This window comes from Pelophylax lessonae (genome assembly GCF_965119305.1).
Source record: "Pelophylax lessonae genome assembly, chromosome: 11".
Taxonomy (NCBI): Eukaryota; Metazoa; Chordata; class Amphibia; order Anura; family Ranidae; genus Pelophylax; species Pelophylax lessonae.
In genome coordinates, this window is record NC_138778.1 from 65646829 (window position 1) to 65667724 (window position 20896).

Here is a 20896-nt window from a genome sequence, read left to right on the forward strand (position 1 = left end):
TCACAGACATCTGAGCGGGTTCCTGCACAGATTTCTATTGAAATTGTCCTCCCGAAGTCACCAAAGTAGAACAGAAACGACTTTTTGGGAATTGGTTCGGTGCTGCAAAGCCTACATCGCACCGATTCGAACAATGCCATTGCCGACAGTTGGCTCAGATTTGACATGTCAAAAATGTGAACGTGGGATAAATCCAATTACAACTTTAAAAGCCAAACCTGATTTTAATTAATTTTTCCTTTTTATTTTTTTTTCACCTTTTTAATTTTATCTTTATTTATTTTCAGAGATTATAATACAAAACAGAGCCTATTGGGCATACCCAGACTCACCAATACCCAATATACATAGAAACATGAGCTACTTTTCTATTCATGAGCAAACATGAATAGAAACATGTGCAACTATTCTACTTGGTTAACCGATTTTTTTAGTTGTTTACCTATATTCTGTCTTTACATGGAGACTCTGTATGTGTATACGAGCCCATTGTGGGGGTGGCCCAATCTAGGTGGTCACACCATCTCCACAGCATGTTTGCACACTCATCGACCCCTTGGGGCCTGGTGTTGGGCATTTTTCTTTGTCTAATTTACCATTCCTCTCCTCCATAAATCAAAGCCAAAGATACTTAAATTTACTTAATCTCTTTACAATACCCACCAGGGGTATTGTATATCTACTATACATAATATATTTCTTTACGATTATTCTTTACCTATAGAGGAAAGAGTAGATAGAGGGGAAGGACCACACATGTACTTGTATATTATGAGTCTGCTCGATTCAAGACTACCAAAAGAAGATAAAAGCCATGTCTCTATAAATTTACATCACTTACGGGGATGCACTGCAGAGCCCCTTTGATTTAACAAACTTCCTTCCCTTCAACCCCCCCCCAAAAAAAAAAAAAAAAAAAAAAAAAAACAAGGCCCTACCTTGTTTGAGGAATAATGCCCAAGTAAAAGTACACCTTATTGTGGGTACCACCTATAAAATTGCTTGCTCAATTAAATCAAAGATGATAAACACCTCGTCACTGTCTAATGTCACCAGTGGTTGGAAACCCAGAATTTCCACCAGGGCTTTGTGACCCTAAATTCTGTCAATTTATATCAGTGAATAAGTTCAGAATTCAAGATTTTAGGCATTCAGGGGGATGGAAATCCACAATGGATATCCAACTCATGTTCTCACCTATGCAGAATTAACTACTCCCTCGGAATCTTATATTCAACCATACATAGCTGCGTGGCAAAGAGATCTAAATATAACAATCTCTGCAGAACAGAGAGATTTTATTTCCTATTTTGCACATAAATCATCTATATCCTCTAGAATGCAGGAATCTGGAGAGAAGATAATGACCAGGTGGTATAGATCACCTGAGAAATTACATTGCATATTCCCAAACACGGACCCTACTTGCTGGTGGTGTAGAGAAGACAGGGGAACACTTTTCCATTTATTCTGGACATGCCCTTGAATATGCCCATATTGGCAAACTATAGGCACTGTGATTGGGAAAATGACTCTTCTTGTTATAGATCACAACCCAGCAGCTTGTTTACTGCATCCCAACTCTCTCTCCAAAAGTAAATACCAAAAATCTGTGGTGAGACATCTCCTAAACACATCTAGGGCGTGTGTGTCAACACATTGGAAATCCCCATCTATTCCTACTGTGAGCCAATGGATCAGAGCAGTAAATGATATTATAAAAATGCAGGAACTTACGTTATCGTTAAATAGGCAGGAAGCATGGTTCCGCAAAACATGGTCACAATGGATTCATTTTACTCTATCAACAAAATTGCAGTCACTCGCAGTTAGTTGAGCTAGACATGAGGAGGCAGAGTTACAGTAGAATAGGACATTTTAGTAAATGTCCCACAAAATGTTCACAAGCAAAATCCAGGCTGTTACTTGTTAAGACTTTAGCAAATTGCACACTCCTTATTTTGCTCAACCCCATTGTTGATACTATGTAGAAATATAGAGACAGAAAAGCATTTTGATAGAATAAAAAGCATGTCCATTGCCATAACACAAAACACATGTACAGTTCAACGGATCCATAAAATGGGTTGTGTGCTGTCATACGACAGTGGACAGATTACCAAAAACCTTCTGAAATGTGGTGCAGCACGGTTAAGTCCAGCCTATGCATGGAACCCTTCACTTCTAGATTGTGCTATAACCCAGATAGCAAGCAATTGCGCTGCAAGTTTGAAAATGACTTGCTAAGCTATTGCCAGGCTTTATAAGTTTGTTTAACAATTGCACATACACAGTCCACATTGCATGATTCCAGATCAATTTTCTTTGCAAACATTCTGCAAGTCTGCTGCAAGTTCTGGTTCAGCTATGTTGTGCAATAGTCATCCCACCACAGGGGTCGCTGTGACTGGCAGAGCTTGTGAGTTAACTTGCCACTGCAAATTTGATCTTGCTACAGACTTGCCATGCAAATTTGCTATATTGTAAAAGTGTCAACTAGAATTTGTGCTTCAAGTGCCCTGCAAGTGTACAATTTAACAAGAGTTAACAAGACTTACAACTCAACACTGCCACAAATCTGTTGCATGTTATTCTTGCTATCTGGTAAGTGATACATTTCCCCCACACTGTAGATATTGCAAAGTGTTTTTCCAAAAGTTTCTTGGCATTCACTAAAAACCACGACTAAATGAGTTATTTTATGAAGTAATTTGGTATTATAGTAGTGAAAGCACGCAGTAATTTGGGAAAACACCTAAATACTGCATGCGATCTGGTTTTGTGTATGGAGCCTTGTGTCATGTCTGCAATGTCCACAAAAACGTTCACAACTGTATTGTATAGAAAGTTATATGTTCCAATATATCACAACCCATGAAATTCTATATCGGTATACTAAACTACTGTTGAAATATGGTAAATCATACATACATGGAGCAATTGACACAATTTGGACGTTCATTTTACAAGTGAGGGGAACAGGCTTCATCTGAGGTTATCTTTCAGACTGCATATAAAAACAAGGCAATGGTATAAGACAAGAAAGTGGTGAATAATATAGCACTTATGGTAGGCACTTCTTCGGCTGTCTTTTACCCAGGCTCGTATCATCATCCATTGCACAAGTGTCTCAATGAAACGACTATTCCTTCCTAGACCTCGTTGCCCATAACAACATCAATACAAGCCAATATTTAGTGATAGTAGTGTAAAGGTAACCCCAAAACTCACGGGTTTCAGTAACATTTTGACTGTTGAAGCCAGATTGAAAATTATATTTATTAGACAAACATGTAGGTAAACATGTTTAGAGAGCAATTCAGTTACATACATTCTGTTGGCTTAATAAACATTGCTCTAACTGGCTAGGGTTCCTAATACAATTTATATATTCTAAAATGGGTGGAACCTAGCTATCTAGTTTCATGTCAGTCTTTGATGACATTCTTTGATATGCGAAATGGACATTTAACATAAATGTGTCACTTCCAAAACTTGTTGGCTAAACAGGTCTTCAAAGGTCAAGTAAGCAATCTTAACAGCTGGAGCTGTAAATGGCTTTTGAATACAACAGCTGTTATACAATATGACTTCTCACAATATATTTACATCCAATATATCTGCTTAATCATAAATTCATGTTTCATAATCATAAATAAATATTTGATAAATAAAATGGCTTCTTCCCTTTTTCTCATCAATATTCCTCCTGTTGGCAATATATATTGCCACAAACAAAACTGTCCCTTCCTACATTGGAGTTCTGGAAACATATCACTGCTATCTCAAGCAATCCACACACTATTTGTAGTGAATAGTTGGGCTGGGGACCATTAACAGTGTAGCGGTTTCCGCTCTGCTGTCCCTGTGTGGTGATCTCACATCACAGTTACTTTTGATAGCTGTTAAGCCACGTATGGCTTACCCAGATGTGGATCCTGGAGGTGCTGATATGAGGAATAAGGAACAAACTAGGTCTCATAACACATACAAAACCTAACATAAAATGTATTTTGAGGAAAGGCAGATAAAATTACAATTCCTCTCAATCCCTTCTAAATTTCCTGACATCTCCCTCCAACTGCCTAATCTTAGTTTAAATATTTATTTTTCTAGTTCATATTTCTCCTGAATTATGTATCCCATTTACTTCTGCAGAAAAATCTAATTTTGCTTTGTCAAGGCTAAAATATATAAAATATTAAAAATAACAAATGTGACAAAACAAACCTAAAAATCAAAAAAGGTCTAAAAAATGATGTGTTGGTCTAACAGTGTATGAAAGCCAAGTCTTTTGTTGACTCCTCCTTTGACAGCTAGTCCTCCATAAGACTCCACTGCAACTCCTAAGAACTCATACAATGTTCATACATAATATTCTTCTCTTCAGGACCATCGCAGTCCACATGACAAGAAACTTCCGATAGGTAGGTGTGCAGATCTTTTTGCAATCATAGCAAACTGAGCTTTAACTTTTCTAGACAGCTGACACGATAGGTATCAAAGTTCTTCAGATATTAAAAGGCTTTTGAAAGCGCTCTTCTCCATCAATGCTGTTTGTGGTGATGTCATAAAGCGCAGGAACGAAGGAAGGTATTTTTTTTTGAAGATGGCGTCACTCAGATTGTTAGTCCAACATTAGATCATTAACAAGAAATGCCCATAAAGCCGTTTTTTTTTCTGCTGAAGTAAATTTATATCATAATATCATAAAGGGTATTAAGACCTAGAAGAAAAGAAAACAAAAATGTCTTAATACAAAGAGAAGTCATTCTCATTTCGTATAATGTGTTATTCAACCACCATCCACACTAAACTGTGTACACTATCCTGAATTCAATGAAACATTTATCATGAACAATAGGCTGTCTCAAAGGGGGCCTATCACCTATGGCTGGGATCAACAACCCTACAGTAGACCAGGAACATGCAAGTACAGAGACAGGAACTTGGAGAGCACAGAATACAGGATTTAAAAGAATGACAAGAGTATAGATCAGCACTGGGCTTCTGGTCTTACAGGCAGGCAGCAAAATAAATGCTAGTAAGAACCACTTGCAGCACTGGGGTTCAGGGCTCACAGGAAGGCAGGTAATTTTAAGACAGGAAGGATACCTAATGGCACTATCTGGGGAGACCACAGCATGTCCACACATGCAACAATGGTGAAGGCCCTTGGAAGGGCTGAGGTGCGAAGTCTAAGGAACTGCCTGGTCTTCTCCAAAGGTGGAGATGGGTTAACTTTCAGCCAGTTCCCGGGTTGCTGTCCTCTTACTCACCCAAGCAGGCAGCTACCTAGAACTATAGGCCAATATACAACTGAGAATCCTTTGCATGGCTAAGGTGCTGGGATCACTAAACAGTAGGGAGTAAAATTCAAGCTGTCTTGTGTGCATGGACACACAATTGCTCGCTTGCTGTGAACACCGAGGGCTGTTTGTCTGGCATGATCCAGGCCGTTTATCATCTGAACAAGCTGATCAGCCACTAATTTGGGATCCAGCTATCCTTACCTGGTGCTTCCTGAGAGCCACCCACGAGAAATTGGCATACTCGTTTCCTTCATAACACATGTGTATGAGGTCTGAGTACCCCATTTATATGTTGTGATTCAGCCAGAGTGTAGGTTCGGTGGAGCATAGACAGCATCTGATTTTAATACATCCCGGCAGGTTTATAGTGCCATTCATCACTGCATAGAATACCACCACCCAGGGTCTCGTCTCCCCCGTGAAGAAGGAGTAATTGTTTAGCTCCGAAACTAGTCGGGTTTTGAGCCTTCACCCTGTACTTGTGTGGTCACTTCCTAAATGCACATGTGATGTATCTTACTTTACTTGCTTTTTATGCATATCCATGAAATTGTAATTTTTCAATAAAATTTATACTTTTTATAAAATTGTGTATACATGTGAGTGCCTAAAAAGTCCCACCAATAGGGGAAACTTTTTCTTGAATTGTTATAGGGATGTGGCACCACCAATAGCACCCAACACAGGTACCTCTTTTTGATGGACACACAAAGACACACAAAAAAGCTAGAAGTGAGTACCCATGCAAACAGGAATTTATAAGAGATGGTACAGTTGCCCAATGACACCAAACAGGATGCTGCTTCTCTTTTCCTCATCAGTAGTAAGTTGAGTATGCCTATCATGTTCCTGAGAGGCAAGAATAATGGAGGGTGCCTAGGCACTTGATTTAAAAGGGAAAATGCCACTAATAGATGTAGCTAAGTATTATAAAAAGTTGAGTTTTTCAACGGGAACATTTGATATACTGTAAATCAACCCCTTAGTTAGGGGAAATCTCTTCAAAAGAGCCCCAGATAGCACTAAAATCCCAACACTGGTTTTAAACTATCTTCAATCTATCCAAATCTTAAAAAAAAAAAAAAAAAAAATGGTTGAACATACAATTTAATTAGCATATTTGTGGGATAATTTATGTTCTTCCATTTCCCCTTTTTTTGTCACATTTTAGGCTGAGAAAAGGTTGTCTGTATAGCATTTGTTAAATGGCATTATGGGAATCCAGCAGTCGTTAGTGAAGAATTTATTGATGATATGGAGGGGGGCTCAATACTCCTCTTCTATTTTGAATTGTATTTTATATTTAAACATATAGATGTACAGTATGTGGATATATTATATTTGCTAGTTTACAGATAAAATACGGTACATGAACCTCAATGATGCACATATGAGTCATATATATTTACATGTATCTCATGATTTTGTAGGTTCCTGAGGTCATCCACGCTAAGTGGAAAATACTGGAGATTATATAGGCCAAGTACTGGTGCCCTGGTGCTGCTGACAGCCCTACATCTATGTGACACGGTAATGAAATAATTGTAGTGGCTTCTTTTTGACTTCAGTAGATGATAAATACTTTGCGGTGTGTTTGAAGTAGTAATTGAGCTGATTATCAGGCCAGCAGGAATCATGTGTAATAGGTAAACAAAGAAGATAGAAATGTCCTACCTGCTGAGTTGCTGTGAACTGACTTGCCTGTGTGGGTACAATTGTTAAGAGATGAGTGAGAAGTGAATGCAGTAAAACAAACATGTTTTCTTGTGTGCTATAAGCTGTCTCTGCATACTGCTGCTTTCTGCTAATTGATCAAGCTTGATACTACTTTTATGTCTACAGTCTTTTATATAAAAGTGTAAAACCACAAAGTTTTTTGTTAGTTTTGGATGGAGTAAAAAATGGTTAGAACCCCTTTTTTTAAGACTTCCCCAGTTGGAAAGATTTATGTATCCACAACAGTAGGGTCCATTAAAAGAGCAAACACACTATATTGTCAAAAGTAATAGGACGCCCGCCTTTACACGCACATGAACTCTAATGACATCCCAGTCTTAGTCTGTAGGATTCAATATTGAGTTGGCCCACGCTTTGCATCTATAACAGCGTCAACTCTTCTGGGAAGGCTGTCCACAAGGTTTAGGAGTGTGTATATGGGAAGACCATTCTTCCAGAAGCACATTTGTGGGGTAAGACACGGCCTGGCTCTCAGTCTCCGCTCTAATTCATCCCAAAGGTGTTCTATCCAGCTGAGGTCAGGACTCTGTGCAGGCCAGTCAAGTTCCTCCACCCCAAACTCACTCATCTATGTCCGGTGTGCAGTCGTGTTGGAACAGAAAGGGATCATCCCCAAACTGTTCCCACAAAGTTGGGAGCATGACATTGTCCCAAATACTTGGAATGCTGATGCCTTAAGAGTTCCCTTTTTTGGAAATAAGGGGCCAAGCCTAACCCCTGAAAAACAACCCCACATCAGTGGCGACAATAGGAACAATATATGGGGGGAGGGGGGCACACAAGATACCACAGTCAAAACTATAAGTGTATATATATATATATATATATATATATATATATATATATATATATATTAAAATAAGGTTATAAAATACGAGAGTGTTGCAGTATGCAAAAATACCTTTTAATTTTACTAACCTAACACTTAAAAGACAAGCTTTCAAGAGCTCTCCTTTCTTACTGAGGTATTGCTTCAGACCTGAGAAAGAATATAACTTTTAAAAGCTTTTCTTTATAGTTTAACCACTTACCTACAGTGCACTTTCACCCCCTTCCTGCCCAGACCGATTTTCAGCTTTCAGCGCTCTCACACTTTGACTGAGAATTACTCAGTCATGCAACACTGTACCCATTCAAAAATTGTGTCCTTTTTTTCACACAAATAGAGCTTTCTTTTGATGGTATTTAATCACTACTGGGTTTTTTATTTTTTGTGCTATAAATAAAAAAAGACTGAAAATATTGTGAAAAAACGCATTTTTCTTTGTTTCTGTCATAAAATTTTGCAAATTAGTAATTTTTCTTCACAAATTTTGGCCAAAATTTATACTGCTACTTATCTTTGGTAAAAATAACCCAAGTAAGTGTATATTATTTGGTCTTTGTGAAAGTTATAGAGTCCACAAGCTATGGTGTGAATCATTGAAAATTGATCACACTTGATCACACCTGATGTACTGAAGGCCTATCTCATTTCTTGAGACACTAAAAAGTCAGGAAAGTACAAATACCCCCCAAATGACCCCTTTTTGGAAAGTAGACATTCCAAGGTATTTAATAAGGGGCATGGTGAGTTTTTTGAAGTTGTAATTTTTTCCCACAATGCTTTGCAAAATGAAGATTTTTTTTTTTATTTTATTTTTTTTTTACAAATTGCCGTATTAACAGGTTATTTCTCTCACACAGCACATGTATACTTGCAACTACACCCCAAAACACATTCTACTACTCCTTCTGAGTATGGCGATACCACATGTGTGAGACTTTTTCACAGCCTGGCCACATACAGAGGCCTAACATCCAACCAGCACCGTCCGGCATTCTAGGAGCACAAATTTCACATATAATTTCCTGACAACCTATCGTACTTTTGAAGGCCCTGGAGCACCAGGACAATGGAAACCCCTATAAAATGACCCCATTTTGGAAAGCAAACACCCCAACGTATAATTTTTGAGGCATAATGAGTCTTTTGAATATGTCATTTTTTTCCACAAGTTTTTGGAAAATGTGGAAAGAAAATGAAAACACATTTTTTTTTACACAAAGCTGTCCATTTATGCAATATTTCTAACACATAGCATGTACATAGCAAAAATTGCACCCCAAAATACATTCTGCTATTCCTCCTGAGTATGGCGATACCACATGTGTAACACTTTTTCACAGCCTGGCCACATACATAGGCTTAACATCCAAGTAGCGCTTTACACAAAGTTGTCCATTTATCCACTTTAAGACTGGGCCTATTTTTGACACTTGGTGTTTACAAGCTAAAATCATTTTTTTGCTAGAAAACTACTTGGAACCCCCAAACATTATATATTTTTTTTTAGCAGAGACCCTAGAGAATAAAATGGAGATCGTTGCAATATTTTTTATCACACCATATTTGCGCAGCAGTCTTCCAAATGCGATTTTTTTGAAAAAAAATCACTTTTTTGATCTAAAAAATAAGAAAACAGTAAATTTAGCAAATTTTTTTTCCATAATGTGAACGATAATGTTACGCCGAGTAATTAGATACCCAACATGTCATGCTTCAAAATTGCGCATGCTCACAGAATGGCGCCAAACATTGGTACTTAAAAATCCCCATAGGCAACATTTTAAAAATTTCTGCAGGTTACTAGCTTAGAGTTACAGAAGAGGTCTAGGGCTTAAATTATTGCTCTCGCTCTAACGATCGCGGCGATACCTCACATGTATGGTTTGAACACCGTTTACATATGTGGGCGGGACTTGCGTATGCGTTTGCTTCTGCGCGCGAGCTAACGGGGACAGGGCGCTTTAATTTTTTTTTTTTTTTTTTTTCCTATTTATTTTATTTATTATTTTTTTATTTTTACACAGTTTAAAAAAAAAAAATGTTTTGATAATTTTTATTCCTATTACAAGGAATGTAAACATCCCTTGTAATAGAAATAGGCATGACAGGTCCTCTTTATTGTGAGATCTGGGGTCAAAAAGACCTCACACCTCACAACTACACTAAAAAAGAAAAAAAAAAAAAAAAAATTGTTGAAAGAGGAAAAAAAAAAAAAGCAAAAAAAAAAAGCGGCCCTTTAAACCGGTTGCTAGGCAACATCTTTTGACGTAGCTCCGGTCCTCCAAGACCATAGAGTTGAGTGAGGGCCATCTTGCCCTCACTCGACTTCCTGTCTCTGAGGATCCGGGACCGGATAGTTTTCCCCGCTGCCGGCGGGTCCGGTAAGCTGGGAAAACGTCTGGGACGCGGCAGGAGGGGGGGGGGGCACCTCTTCCCCTGCACCGTAAGGGTAATTCCGCGGCGAATCCGCCACTGGGACCACCCTTATCTGAAAGCCGACCGCCCGCCGTTTCAAAAAATACCGGGGTTATGGGGGCTATCTTCTGCCATAACCCCAGTATTTAGCTTTTAATGGCCGACGCATATAGTCGTTAGGCGGTCAGTAAGTGATTGCATGTATATGGCAAACAGGTGACGATGACTGATGGGGTGACAGGTGACGATGACTGATGGGGTGACAGGTGACGATGACGGATGGGGTGACAGGTGATGATGACTGATGGGGTGACAGGTGATGATGACTGATGGGGTGACAGGTGACGATGATTGATGAGGTGACAGATGACAATCACTGACCGGGTGACATGTGACGATGATTGATGGGGTGACAAGTGACGATCACTGATGGGGTGTCAAGTGACGATGATTGATAGGGTGACAGATGACGGTGACTGATGGGGTGACAGGTGACGATGACTGATGGGGTGACAGGTGACGGTGACTGATGGGGTGACAGGTTACGATGACTGATGGGGTGACAGATGACGATGACTGATGGGGTGACAGGTGACGGTGATTGATGGGGTGACAGGTGACGGGGCGATGGTCACTGATGGGTGACAGGTGACGGGCGATGGTGCACGGCGGTACTGATGGCAGTCTCTGGTGACCGGTGAACTTTAGGCTACATTCACATGTGAGCGTAGCGATCACGGGCAGAATCACTGCGATTCTGCCCGCGATCCAGAAATAATTGCAAATGGCGGGACGCCTGTGCGTTGCCCGCTGTGCGATGTTGCTGCGATTTCCGCCTGCCGAATCGCGGTAACATCACGCAAACAACGCATGACGCCCCAAAGAAACTCTTGTACTTTTTTGGGCGTCATGCGATGTTTGCGCGATGTTACTGCGATTTGGCAGGCGGAAATGGCGGCAACATCGCACAGCGTTTGGGGTGCTATTGCAAATCACGGGCAACGCACAGGCGTCCCGCAATTTGCAATGATTTCCGGATCGCGGGCAGAATCGCGGTGATTTTGCCCGCGATCGCTGCGCTCACATGTGAACGTTATGGGTGTCAATTTCTGGGCACTGATGAGGTGACTGTTGGGTGACAGGTGACATTGGGGGGGGCTGGGGACTGTGTGGGGACCTTTATTACTGTGATTTTACTTTTTACATGTGTACAGAGCAGTAACTCACTATTTCTAGCTCTTCTCCCCTCATACTGGAAACTGTATGAGGGGAGAAGAGCTAGTAACAGTGAGTTACTGCTCTGTGTTTACATTTTGTGATCGGCTGTGAATGGATTCACAGCCGATCACTTAGTAAACAGTCACTGTCAGTGACTGTTTACTACCGCCGGTGACAGCTGTGTTCCTACGGAACACAGTGCCACCGACATGACCGCGCTGCGCGCTCCCGATCGCGCATGCGCGGTCATCTCCCGGCCGCCTCCATTGTGATCGGCTGTGTCATTGGAACACAGCCGATCACGTGGGAAACAGCCATGCCTATTGGCTGTTTCCCCCCTGCCGGTGACCGGCTGTGTCCCGGGGACACGCCGACACCGGCAGTGCACGGCGGCGCGCCCGCGATCGCGCGCCTGCCGTGCATTTACTGGGTCACGTCATATGACGTCCGCCCAGGATAATAGCCGCACCGTCCCGCCGTCATATGACGGCGGGCGGGCGGTAAGTGGTTAAAGCAATTTCAGGAAACAGTTTACCCAGTAATGGTGTCACTTTACACAGTAATAGCCCCTAGTATTGGTGCCAGTTTATGCAGTAATAGCCTCTAGCAATGGTGCCAGTTAATGGAGTAATAGCCCCTAGTATGGGTGCCAGTTTATGCAGTAATAGCCCCTAGTATTAATGCCAGTTTACGCAAAAATAGCCCCTAGTATTGATGCCAGTTTACCCAGTAATAGCCCCTAATATTTGTGCTAGTTTAAGCAGTAATAGCCCCTAGTATTGGTGCCATTTTAGGCAGTAATATCTCCTAGTATTGGTGCCAGTTTATGCAGTAATAGCCCCTAATATTGATGCCAGTTTATGCAGCAATAACCCATAGTATTGGTGCCACTTTATGCAGTAATATACCTAGTATTTGTGCCAGTTAATGCAGTAATATACTCTAGTATTGGTGCAAGTTTACGCAGTAATAGCCCCTAGAATTGGTGCCAGTTTACACAGCAATAACCCCTAGTATTGGTGCCATTTTACGCAGTAATATCTCCTAGTATTGGTGCCAGTTTATGCAGTAATAGCCCCTAATATTGATGCCACTTTATGCAGCAATAACCCATAGTATTGGTGCCACTTTATGCAGTAATATACCTAGTATTGGTGCAAGTTTACGCAGTAATAGCCCCTAGAATTGGTGCCAGTTTACACAGCAATAACCCCTAGTATTGGTGCCAGTTTACGTAGTAATAGAACAATTGCTTGAAAAATATGATTACTCAGATTTAGCAGTTGCATGAAAAACCGATGAGCACATGTCTTGAAAGTTCACAACATACACATACTGTCTCTTCCTGAGGATGATGCTATCCATGCACAGCCCTAAAAAGCACTAAAACACATTGTGATGGTCCATAAAATGGGGTATGTATGGTACTTTCTAGATTTCACTCTTTTTCAAAAGAGAATCTAGACCTGCTTGCAGTAGGATTTTTCGAGTTTGAACATCTGTATGATAAAGTGCCTTTTGTCTGTCCAAAATGCTTGCTATTGCTGACTACCACAGTAACATTGCTGCCCGCCTAATCTGCGACATTTTAGTTGATACAAATCCTTAAAGCTGAACTCCAGCTATGACTTTAACTTCATACTTACATCTACACTTATACCTCCTTTTAGTGCATGATAGTTCCTACGTGTCCTGTTTACCTGTTTAAAGAACTGATTCTTGGATTGGTCAGATCACTATGGTCACATGGTCATATTGGGTCAATGACATTAACATAACATGGTCATGAGGCCATATTAGGTTAATATTGTCACGAGGATCCATATTTCTTTCTGTACATCAGCTGCGAGGAAGGGAAATTCCCACCCACAGCGCATTGGCCTATTAACGACAGTTATCTTCTGTGTTCGGACCCAAACCTAGTTTTGTACAAACACAAGCTTATCCCTACATGAGACATGGAAAAGATGGGAAGGACATACAAATAGCTCTTCTGCTGCAATTAAAGCCCAACTCCATGCTTTGATTCTCACTACTTTGCTGACACCCTCATCCCCTATGGAACAGAGGGGTGCCTATTCACATTCCTCTGCAGAATTTACCTATCTGTTTACATTTCCAGCACAGTGCCAATGGGATGAATGACTCTGTACATGTGTGGTAGTCATGTCATCTTGCACCAGCCAATCAAGGTGGTTGAAGAAGCTGGGGAAAAGGTGCCACCAACAGTTTGCAAAGCACTTTACATTGTAAAAGGAGACAGCACAGTTGCAAAAATTTCAAGGAGTTAGGAGGACCCTTCTTGTGAGAGCTTACAATCTAATAACAAGGGGCAAGTGCTAAAAAAGTTAGCAATAGTGTGGGTTTAAATTGATGAAAAAAGAAAGGTTTCCCTGTAGAGATGAATTTCACTTAGAGGTGGACAGAGTCGGAGATAGCCAGACAAATTTAGGTAGAGAGTTCCAGAGAATGGGAGAGGCTTAGGAGATCCTAAATGATGCAAAGATTTGTGCCACAATAAGATGAAGCCCCACTCTCTACAGTATTTCTCCTGTATTCCTCCTGTGAGTCCAGGGAAGGTCTGAGCTTACAGGAAATGGTGCATCACTGAACTGGTGAGTCTGCAACGGACTGCAGTGGAAATCTAATGAATATAGCATACGTTGTACATAATCATCCAAATAACTAAAATTTCCATTTTGTGGGCATTTTACTCTTTACCTGAAACTTAATTGTTTATATTCAGGTAGGACAGAGCAGTGACTTAGATGACTATATTCCCATAGGTTAGAGCAAGGGCTAAAGCTGGCCATACATAGTTAAAAATTCAGCCCATTTAGCATGGACCAGTCGATCCATGTAGTTGAACATAAGTCAATCTACTGATCGACTTTTGTTCAATCAGGCAATAGGCTGCAGCACTAATCTATGCATTCTGATGGAGGGGCATAGGCGTGCGCACAGGATGTGCCGGGTGTGCCTGGGCACACCCTAATCACCTAGGGCACATTAGCATTATCGCTCTGTTTGCCAGTGAGGAGATGGGAAAGATCTCCCTCGGACGTGCTCTGCCATAAGAGAAGTGCCACACACTTCTATTTCACTTTGCCAGCAGGGAGAGTAATGTATCGGGCCATGTACATGTAGGCAAACACATGCATGTGTATTTAAACTTTGGGGTGCACACCCTAATGCAATAGGTTGCGCACACCTATGTGGAGGGGGAGTCTCCCTGCCCTCAGAATGCAATAATACATCAGGGAGGATTTCCACATCTAAATCAAAATGTGTGGATGGGGAAATCAAGTCAGTTTTTTTTTATTCAACATGCTGGTTGAACACAAAAAAAAAATTGACCTGTGTTTGGCCAGCCTTAGTTGGTTATAGTATATTCACATTGGGTAGAGCAGTGACTTAGTTGGTGATATTCACATAAGGCAGAGCAGTGGCTTAATATTGTCATTCACAAAAGCCAGAGCAGTGGCTTAGTAATCACCGTCAAGTAATCTCCTATGTTTATAGCAGAAGGGTGCAGCGCCACTGATGTATAACACTATTGTGCAATGAAAATGCAAAATTACACATCAACATTGAAGGAATACATCATCACAATGTTGCTCGCAATTTGTGCATATAAATTGAACATTCAAAAAGTGTAGCAATTGGAAAGGAGAAAAATTTGAAATCAGTCCCCAAGCAAAAAAAGCATAAACAGACAGAAGTCCTTTCTGTGGATAGGTGACAAAAAACAATAAGGGTAGAAGATTGAGGAGAGGTCCCACTTCCAGAGTTAGATTTGAACCCTGTGGTAACTCCACCGCCGTGCTCCACACAGACAAAACCCTTACCGGAATGTGTGGACCCTCAACTGAATGAGTGGGCAAACAAGCCTATGATGTAGTATGACTGTCATAGGGTCCGCAGCGTGTATGGCGATCCTCCAACTCCTCACAATCTCCAGTGATGATAGATACCAATAACAAGTATCCCCCTCTGAACTTCACCAATCAGCAGCAATCAGACAGGTAAACTGTCCTCGCTGTTACTTCTCTGCAGTCCTGGAGCCTGTGATGCTAGATGCTTCCCTGAGCTGGAGGTGTGAACGGAGACCTATCTCCTATGTTTGAATGCTTTTCATATCACAAAATGTACTTTTATGGCATTTCGTTTCTAACCAATATTATGTGACTTTGGTATGGATGTTAGACTGTAAGTTCCAATGACTGAGTTGAAAACATAAGCATTCTATAACCCACTGGAGAACATGATGATGTACACCATATGGAAAAATAATAAATAATACAATATTGTTCTAACTACTAAGCAATATAACCTTTGAACACAGCATCTCCTAGGATGTGTTATTTCACGCTTCTGCTAGTTTGCCATCCATTGTTGACATATGACCTTCTCTGAGATGGCTGTTATTTTTAGTAACACATAGACTTATTTTATTAGCACTAGTAAATTATATATGGTTTATCCTTTTACCCTGCAAACAACCTTTTGGGTCTATCTTGGTTATTTCTCTGACAGCGCACTAACAGAAGAAAACTGGTGGGCCTGTATAGGAATTCATATACTAATAGCTATAGAGGCATAAACTCATATTATAGGGCCCTGTAGCAAAATATTGTTGTGACCCATTTATGTTTAATGTCACCCTTAAACATTCCTGTCTACCTCCTCCCTTCCCGTTTAGTATACATGAAAAATGAGTTAAGGCATCTGACCTGGGGCTTGTCCGTTGGCCAGTGTCTCATAAACAGGCCCATTTTGTCACCCAATGCATGTTTATGCCTATTAAGTAGAGATGAGGGAGAATCATTTTGTCCTTGAGATCACCTGAATATCCCTACTAAAGAATTCTTACCGTCTCTACATATAAAGTGACATATCTCTCTTGATAACAGAAGTGAAGACCCTCTATTTGTGCTTCATGGCCAATGGGCTATATAAGAAGAGAAGAGAATTTAAGTTGGCCTTTACACTGTAGCAGCCCAAAGTAGGTAACAAGCAACTATTTCAGGTATTAAAGAGAAAACACATCCTTCTTACATTTTAGGTGTACGTGTAAATTCTTTCTTAGGGTTCTTTTCTTTTATTTTACAAGATCCAGCCAGTAACACAATTACTGGCTTAGGGCGTTGAAACACACATCTTCGCTTTAAAGGCCTATACACAAGATAAGAAAATCTGTAGGGAAATTTCGTCCGACGACCGATCTGCCGATTTTCGGATTGTTAGTATGGTGCTTTCGACAGCCAACTCTGACTTTTCGGCTGACAAAATCCTGATGCACAGGCTATAAAATTTTTGTCGTCCGTAATACAACGTCCGATTTTCATCTCATTAGTACAGATTTCGACAGAAAAAAATCTTAACCACTTGCCGACTGCCTAATGACGATTTACGTCGGCAGTCAGCCCCTCACAGGCAAAGTGACGTAGATCTACGTCGCTAGCCTGTGAGGGTCTAGGGAGCGAGCGCGCGCCGCCGGAGGCGCGCTCCCGCGTGGTCACGGACCCCCCCTACGCGTGTGACCGGCGGACCCGATGTCCGCTGGTCACTCTGCAATCGTCGCTTCAGAGGGAGAAAGTCAGGCGGCTAGTGTAAACAAGCCGCCTGTCATTCTCCCCTGTGTAGAAACTGTGATCACGCGGTTCTACTATGTAGGACCGTTGATCAATGTTTCTACAGCTCAAGCCACAGCCAATCACAGTTAGAATCACGCCCCTAGGGACACACACAACCCCTCCCTCTCAAATAAAATTAGCCCCTTCACTACCAGTGTCATTTTACAGTAACAGTGCATATTGTGAGGGATTAGCTCGGTGGTAGGCGTATGGGTGACCCCTTTGGGGGTGCGTTTTCACAGAGAGATAGCCGAGCAGAGGTTGAAAACAAGACTGATTTATTCATGCAATTTACTTCACATAATTGCAAGCGTCAAAACAGCCAAAATAAAATAAAAGACAAAATAAATCCTTGCCTCTGTGGGCGGCTACCTTCTCACGCTGGAACCTACCTAAGAAGTCTTCCCAACCTACTGTTGGGCCGACACTGCTGATCCTACAGCAGACACTCAAATGTCCATTTGTTTGCTTTTCACACAGCACAAACATTGTCCATTGAACATGTCCCTTTGTTTTCTTTCACACAGCACATGTTCATTTATAACAGGATCCTTTACTCTTCAGATCCTTCACATTGAACACAGTTCATTTAACAGGTCCCTTTACTCTTCACACTCTTCACATGGAACACTTTGTCTTCTCACCTTTGAGACGTCTTCACTCGTGGTTACCCTCCTTAGCTTCACATCGCTGTAGGGGGTCTTCTCCCATGCTCACCAGCTTGTCGGGAGGCACACATCCGACTGTCCCCCTCTCCCAGCCCACACGGCGACAGGCGGCAGCAGTCCTTCTCCCATGCCCACACGGCGTCGGGAGGTACACGTATGTCTGTCCTCCTCTTCCCAGCTCACACAGCGACAGGAGGCAGCACTCAATAGATTTTCTCTGGACAAATTATAGAGGCCTTGATCTCCTCATTCTGAACAGCTGAATGGTTTTCAACTTCCTGCTGGCTCTTTTTGCAGCCAACACCCTATAGTATCAGTGAACTTTTCAAAGCAGGTGGGAATGTGTCTCCTCTCAGTGACTACATTCCCAGATTTACCTGACTTCCTGTCACATACCCCCCCCTCTTGTTTCAACCCTAGGGTTGGGACACATATTTCCAGGCACGCATGTGTCAGGCACTGCTGACTCACTGATAAGCCTCCTATTATCCTCAAGCTTCCGGATGAAACTGTTTCTGTCATCTTCACTGACAGATTTCTCATAAATGCCACACAGTTTGTCTCTCATCTCATATACACATTCTTCAACTGCATTTTTGGCATAATTTTGCTCCTTCTCGTTTCTGTCATCTTCATTGACAGTTTTCTCATAAATGTCAGACAGCTTGTCCCTCATAACCGTCTGTCCAATCCACCATGGAGGACCGTGATCCATAGGCAACTCAATTGGGCTAGTCTTAATGTCTTCAACATTCTTAAGACGCCTCTCTCTGCAATCCATAAATGTTTTCCACAAAACTTTGAGAACCTTTGCTTCACTAAGCTTTGTTCCAAGTAGGGACTCTTGACATCCCTCTGTGACTTGAGTTGCCTCTCCATACAGCTGTACACAATCATTGACTTTTTGTTGTAAAAGGGACTGATCTTCCTTCTTGAGCTTTGCTTGCTCTAAGATGCTGTGCAGAGGATTTTCCAATTGAGACAACAGGCTGTCACACATTTCTTCAAAGTGACCCCTGTTCCTTTTCCCAGAGATATCAATATCATTCAAACATTTCATATTCATAGGCAGATCTGAAGCATTTGCACTCATCAACTTCTTAAACTTTTCGCCCTCCTGAGCGAGTCGCAGTAAAGGCCTACTATTTGATTTGATATTCAGTTTATATTTCTTGCCAAACTCTTCACAGAAGTAGCCAACCAGAACATCATCAACTTTCCTTCCACCAACATAGGGGTTAAAGGCAACAACACAGTTGAACCCAGCGATCTGGGTGGTATCCATTATAGACCTCCTCTCTGCATCAGTGAAGAAGCATGGAACTGCAACACATTCTTTTACAGGTTTCTTCAATGCACTTTCTGCTGAACTATTTGACCGCTCAAGGTCACCTAGTTCCTTTTCTCTATCTGAATTCCACATGGAATGTATCTCAAGATCACGATCAAACTTCTGCCACCCGTCTTTCACCAGTTCCATTTTGGAAACACTCCCTGAAAGGCACTTATTCATTTGCTTCACGTTTTCACCAACAGCCTTAGTTTTCTCCACTAGGTGGCGTTTGCTTTTTTCTCCCAGATTTATATCACTTGCTTTAGTTTTCTCCGCTTTAGTTTTCTCCACTAGGTTTTCAGCCTGAACTGAGAAATCATCACATTTCTTACACAACTCTTTTGTTTTCTGAAGCTCTAATGATACATTTTCCAATGCTTGAAGTTTTTGAAGGAACGGTTTATTCCAAAGGGGTGATTCAAGCCACGTGTCATCACATTTCTGAGGCTCACTCAGGACAGACCCCAAAACACTGATCCTTTTAAAAACTGCATCAGGCACACTATCCCCTCTTTGGGACAGATCCTCTGTTGCCTGGAATTCCTCTTCCAGTTCCTGCAACGGAATCTTCATCTCTTCTACTTGCTGTTCTAAGGCTCGCTTAGACTTTTCTAGCTCCTGAACTCTTTTCACAACATCATCCTTGGAGCTGACCAAATCTTCCATTTCTGTACACAGCTGTTGGTTAACTCTTTCTAGTTCAACCTTACACTCTAGAGCTTCCTCCAAAGAGCGAGCCAAGAACAGGGCTTTGCTCTCGTTATCACGCACCTCCGTTTCTGCACGGGCGCGTTCTTCTGCATATTTTGCAGACACAGTCTTCTCTTCACCAAGCATCTGATCAAACTTCTTTTTCACATCTTCAACACACTGTAATGAACCAACGCTTTCTTCCATGCGTTTTTTCATATCCGCTATCTGAGCTTGCAATGTTGCGACTTGCTCTGATAGGTTTTTCTTTGCTTCCGCCTCCTCTTTTAATTGTTCCAGGAAGCCATTTTTCTCATCTTCCATTTGTTTGAGCTTTGTGCTAAAACTCAGCCTTTGACACCTCTCTTCCTGTAAGAGTTCCTGCGTGTCTTGCAGCTGCGATTCCAAGATAGAAAAATCTTCCGCAATTTCTCTAGATTTGCTGTCTGCTTGAGAAAGCTGATTTGTAACATTGTCCAACTCAACCTGCAGTCGGTTTGCCTTCTCTGACAGCTTAGCACACAATCGGTCACCTTCTGACACCTTGACTTGCGATTCTAGAAGCTGTGCCTCTACTTTTTCCCTCTTATGTTCACAATCTCCTTTTCCCTGCATAAGAGCCTTCACCTCATTGGCTAGCATCTGGGAATAAGAATGTAATTCTGCCACACAGGCTTCTTTCTCCTTTAACTGCTGCTGGACACGTTGGGCTTCCCCTTTCCAACTTTCACAGTCCGCACGCCATTCATCTACCACATTGCTCAAAGTGGTGAGCTCATACACAGTACTCAGTAATTTAGCCTCTCTTTCACTTTTCTCGTTGTCGCTGAGAGACAATGTCGTTTTCAGAGCGACATTCTGTTCCTGCGACTCCTGCAGGTCTATTTTTGTAACTTCCAAACACTGAAGACTTTTTTCCAGCTGATTACGCAACTCCAACATTTCACACATACTTTGCTTCTGCAAAGTCTGAATTTCAATTTCCTTTTCCATGAGGATGGTATCTTTCTCCTTTATAGTGTCTTGACATTTTTGCAACTCGACCAAAAGAAGAGCAG

General features: G+C 41.5%; 1 protein-coding gene across 1 annotated transcript in view; it reads left to right on the forward strand.

The window, feature by feature from the left end:
• ST6GALNAC1 (ST6 N-acetylgalactosaminide alpha-2,6-sialyltransferase 1) overlaps nt 1-20896 on the forward strand; it is a gene marked incomplete at both ends in the record, with an annotated part of 243784 nt that overhangs the window by 198704 nt on the left and 24184 nt on the right. Inside the window, one exon of the mRNA XM_082272737.1 lies at nt 6743-6842. Coding sequence (XP_082128863.1) covers nt 6743-6842 — 100 coding nt within the window. The remainder of the gene's footprint in view (nt 1-6742; nt 6843-20896) is intronic.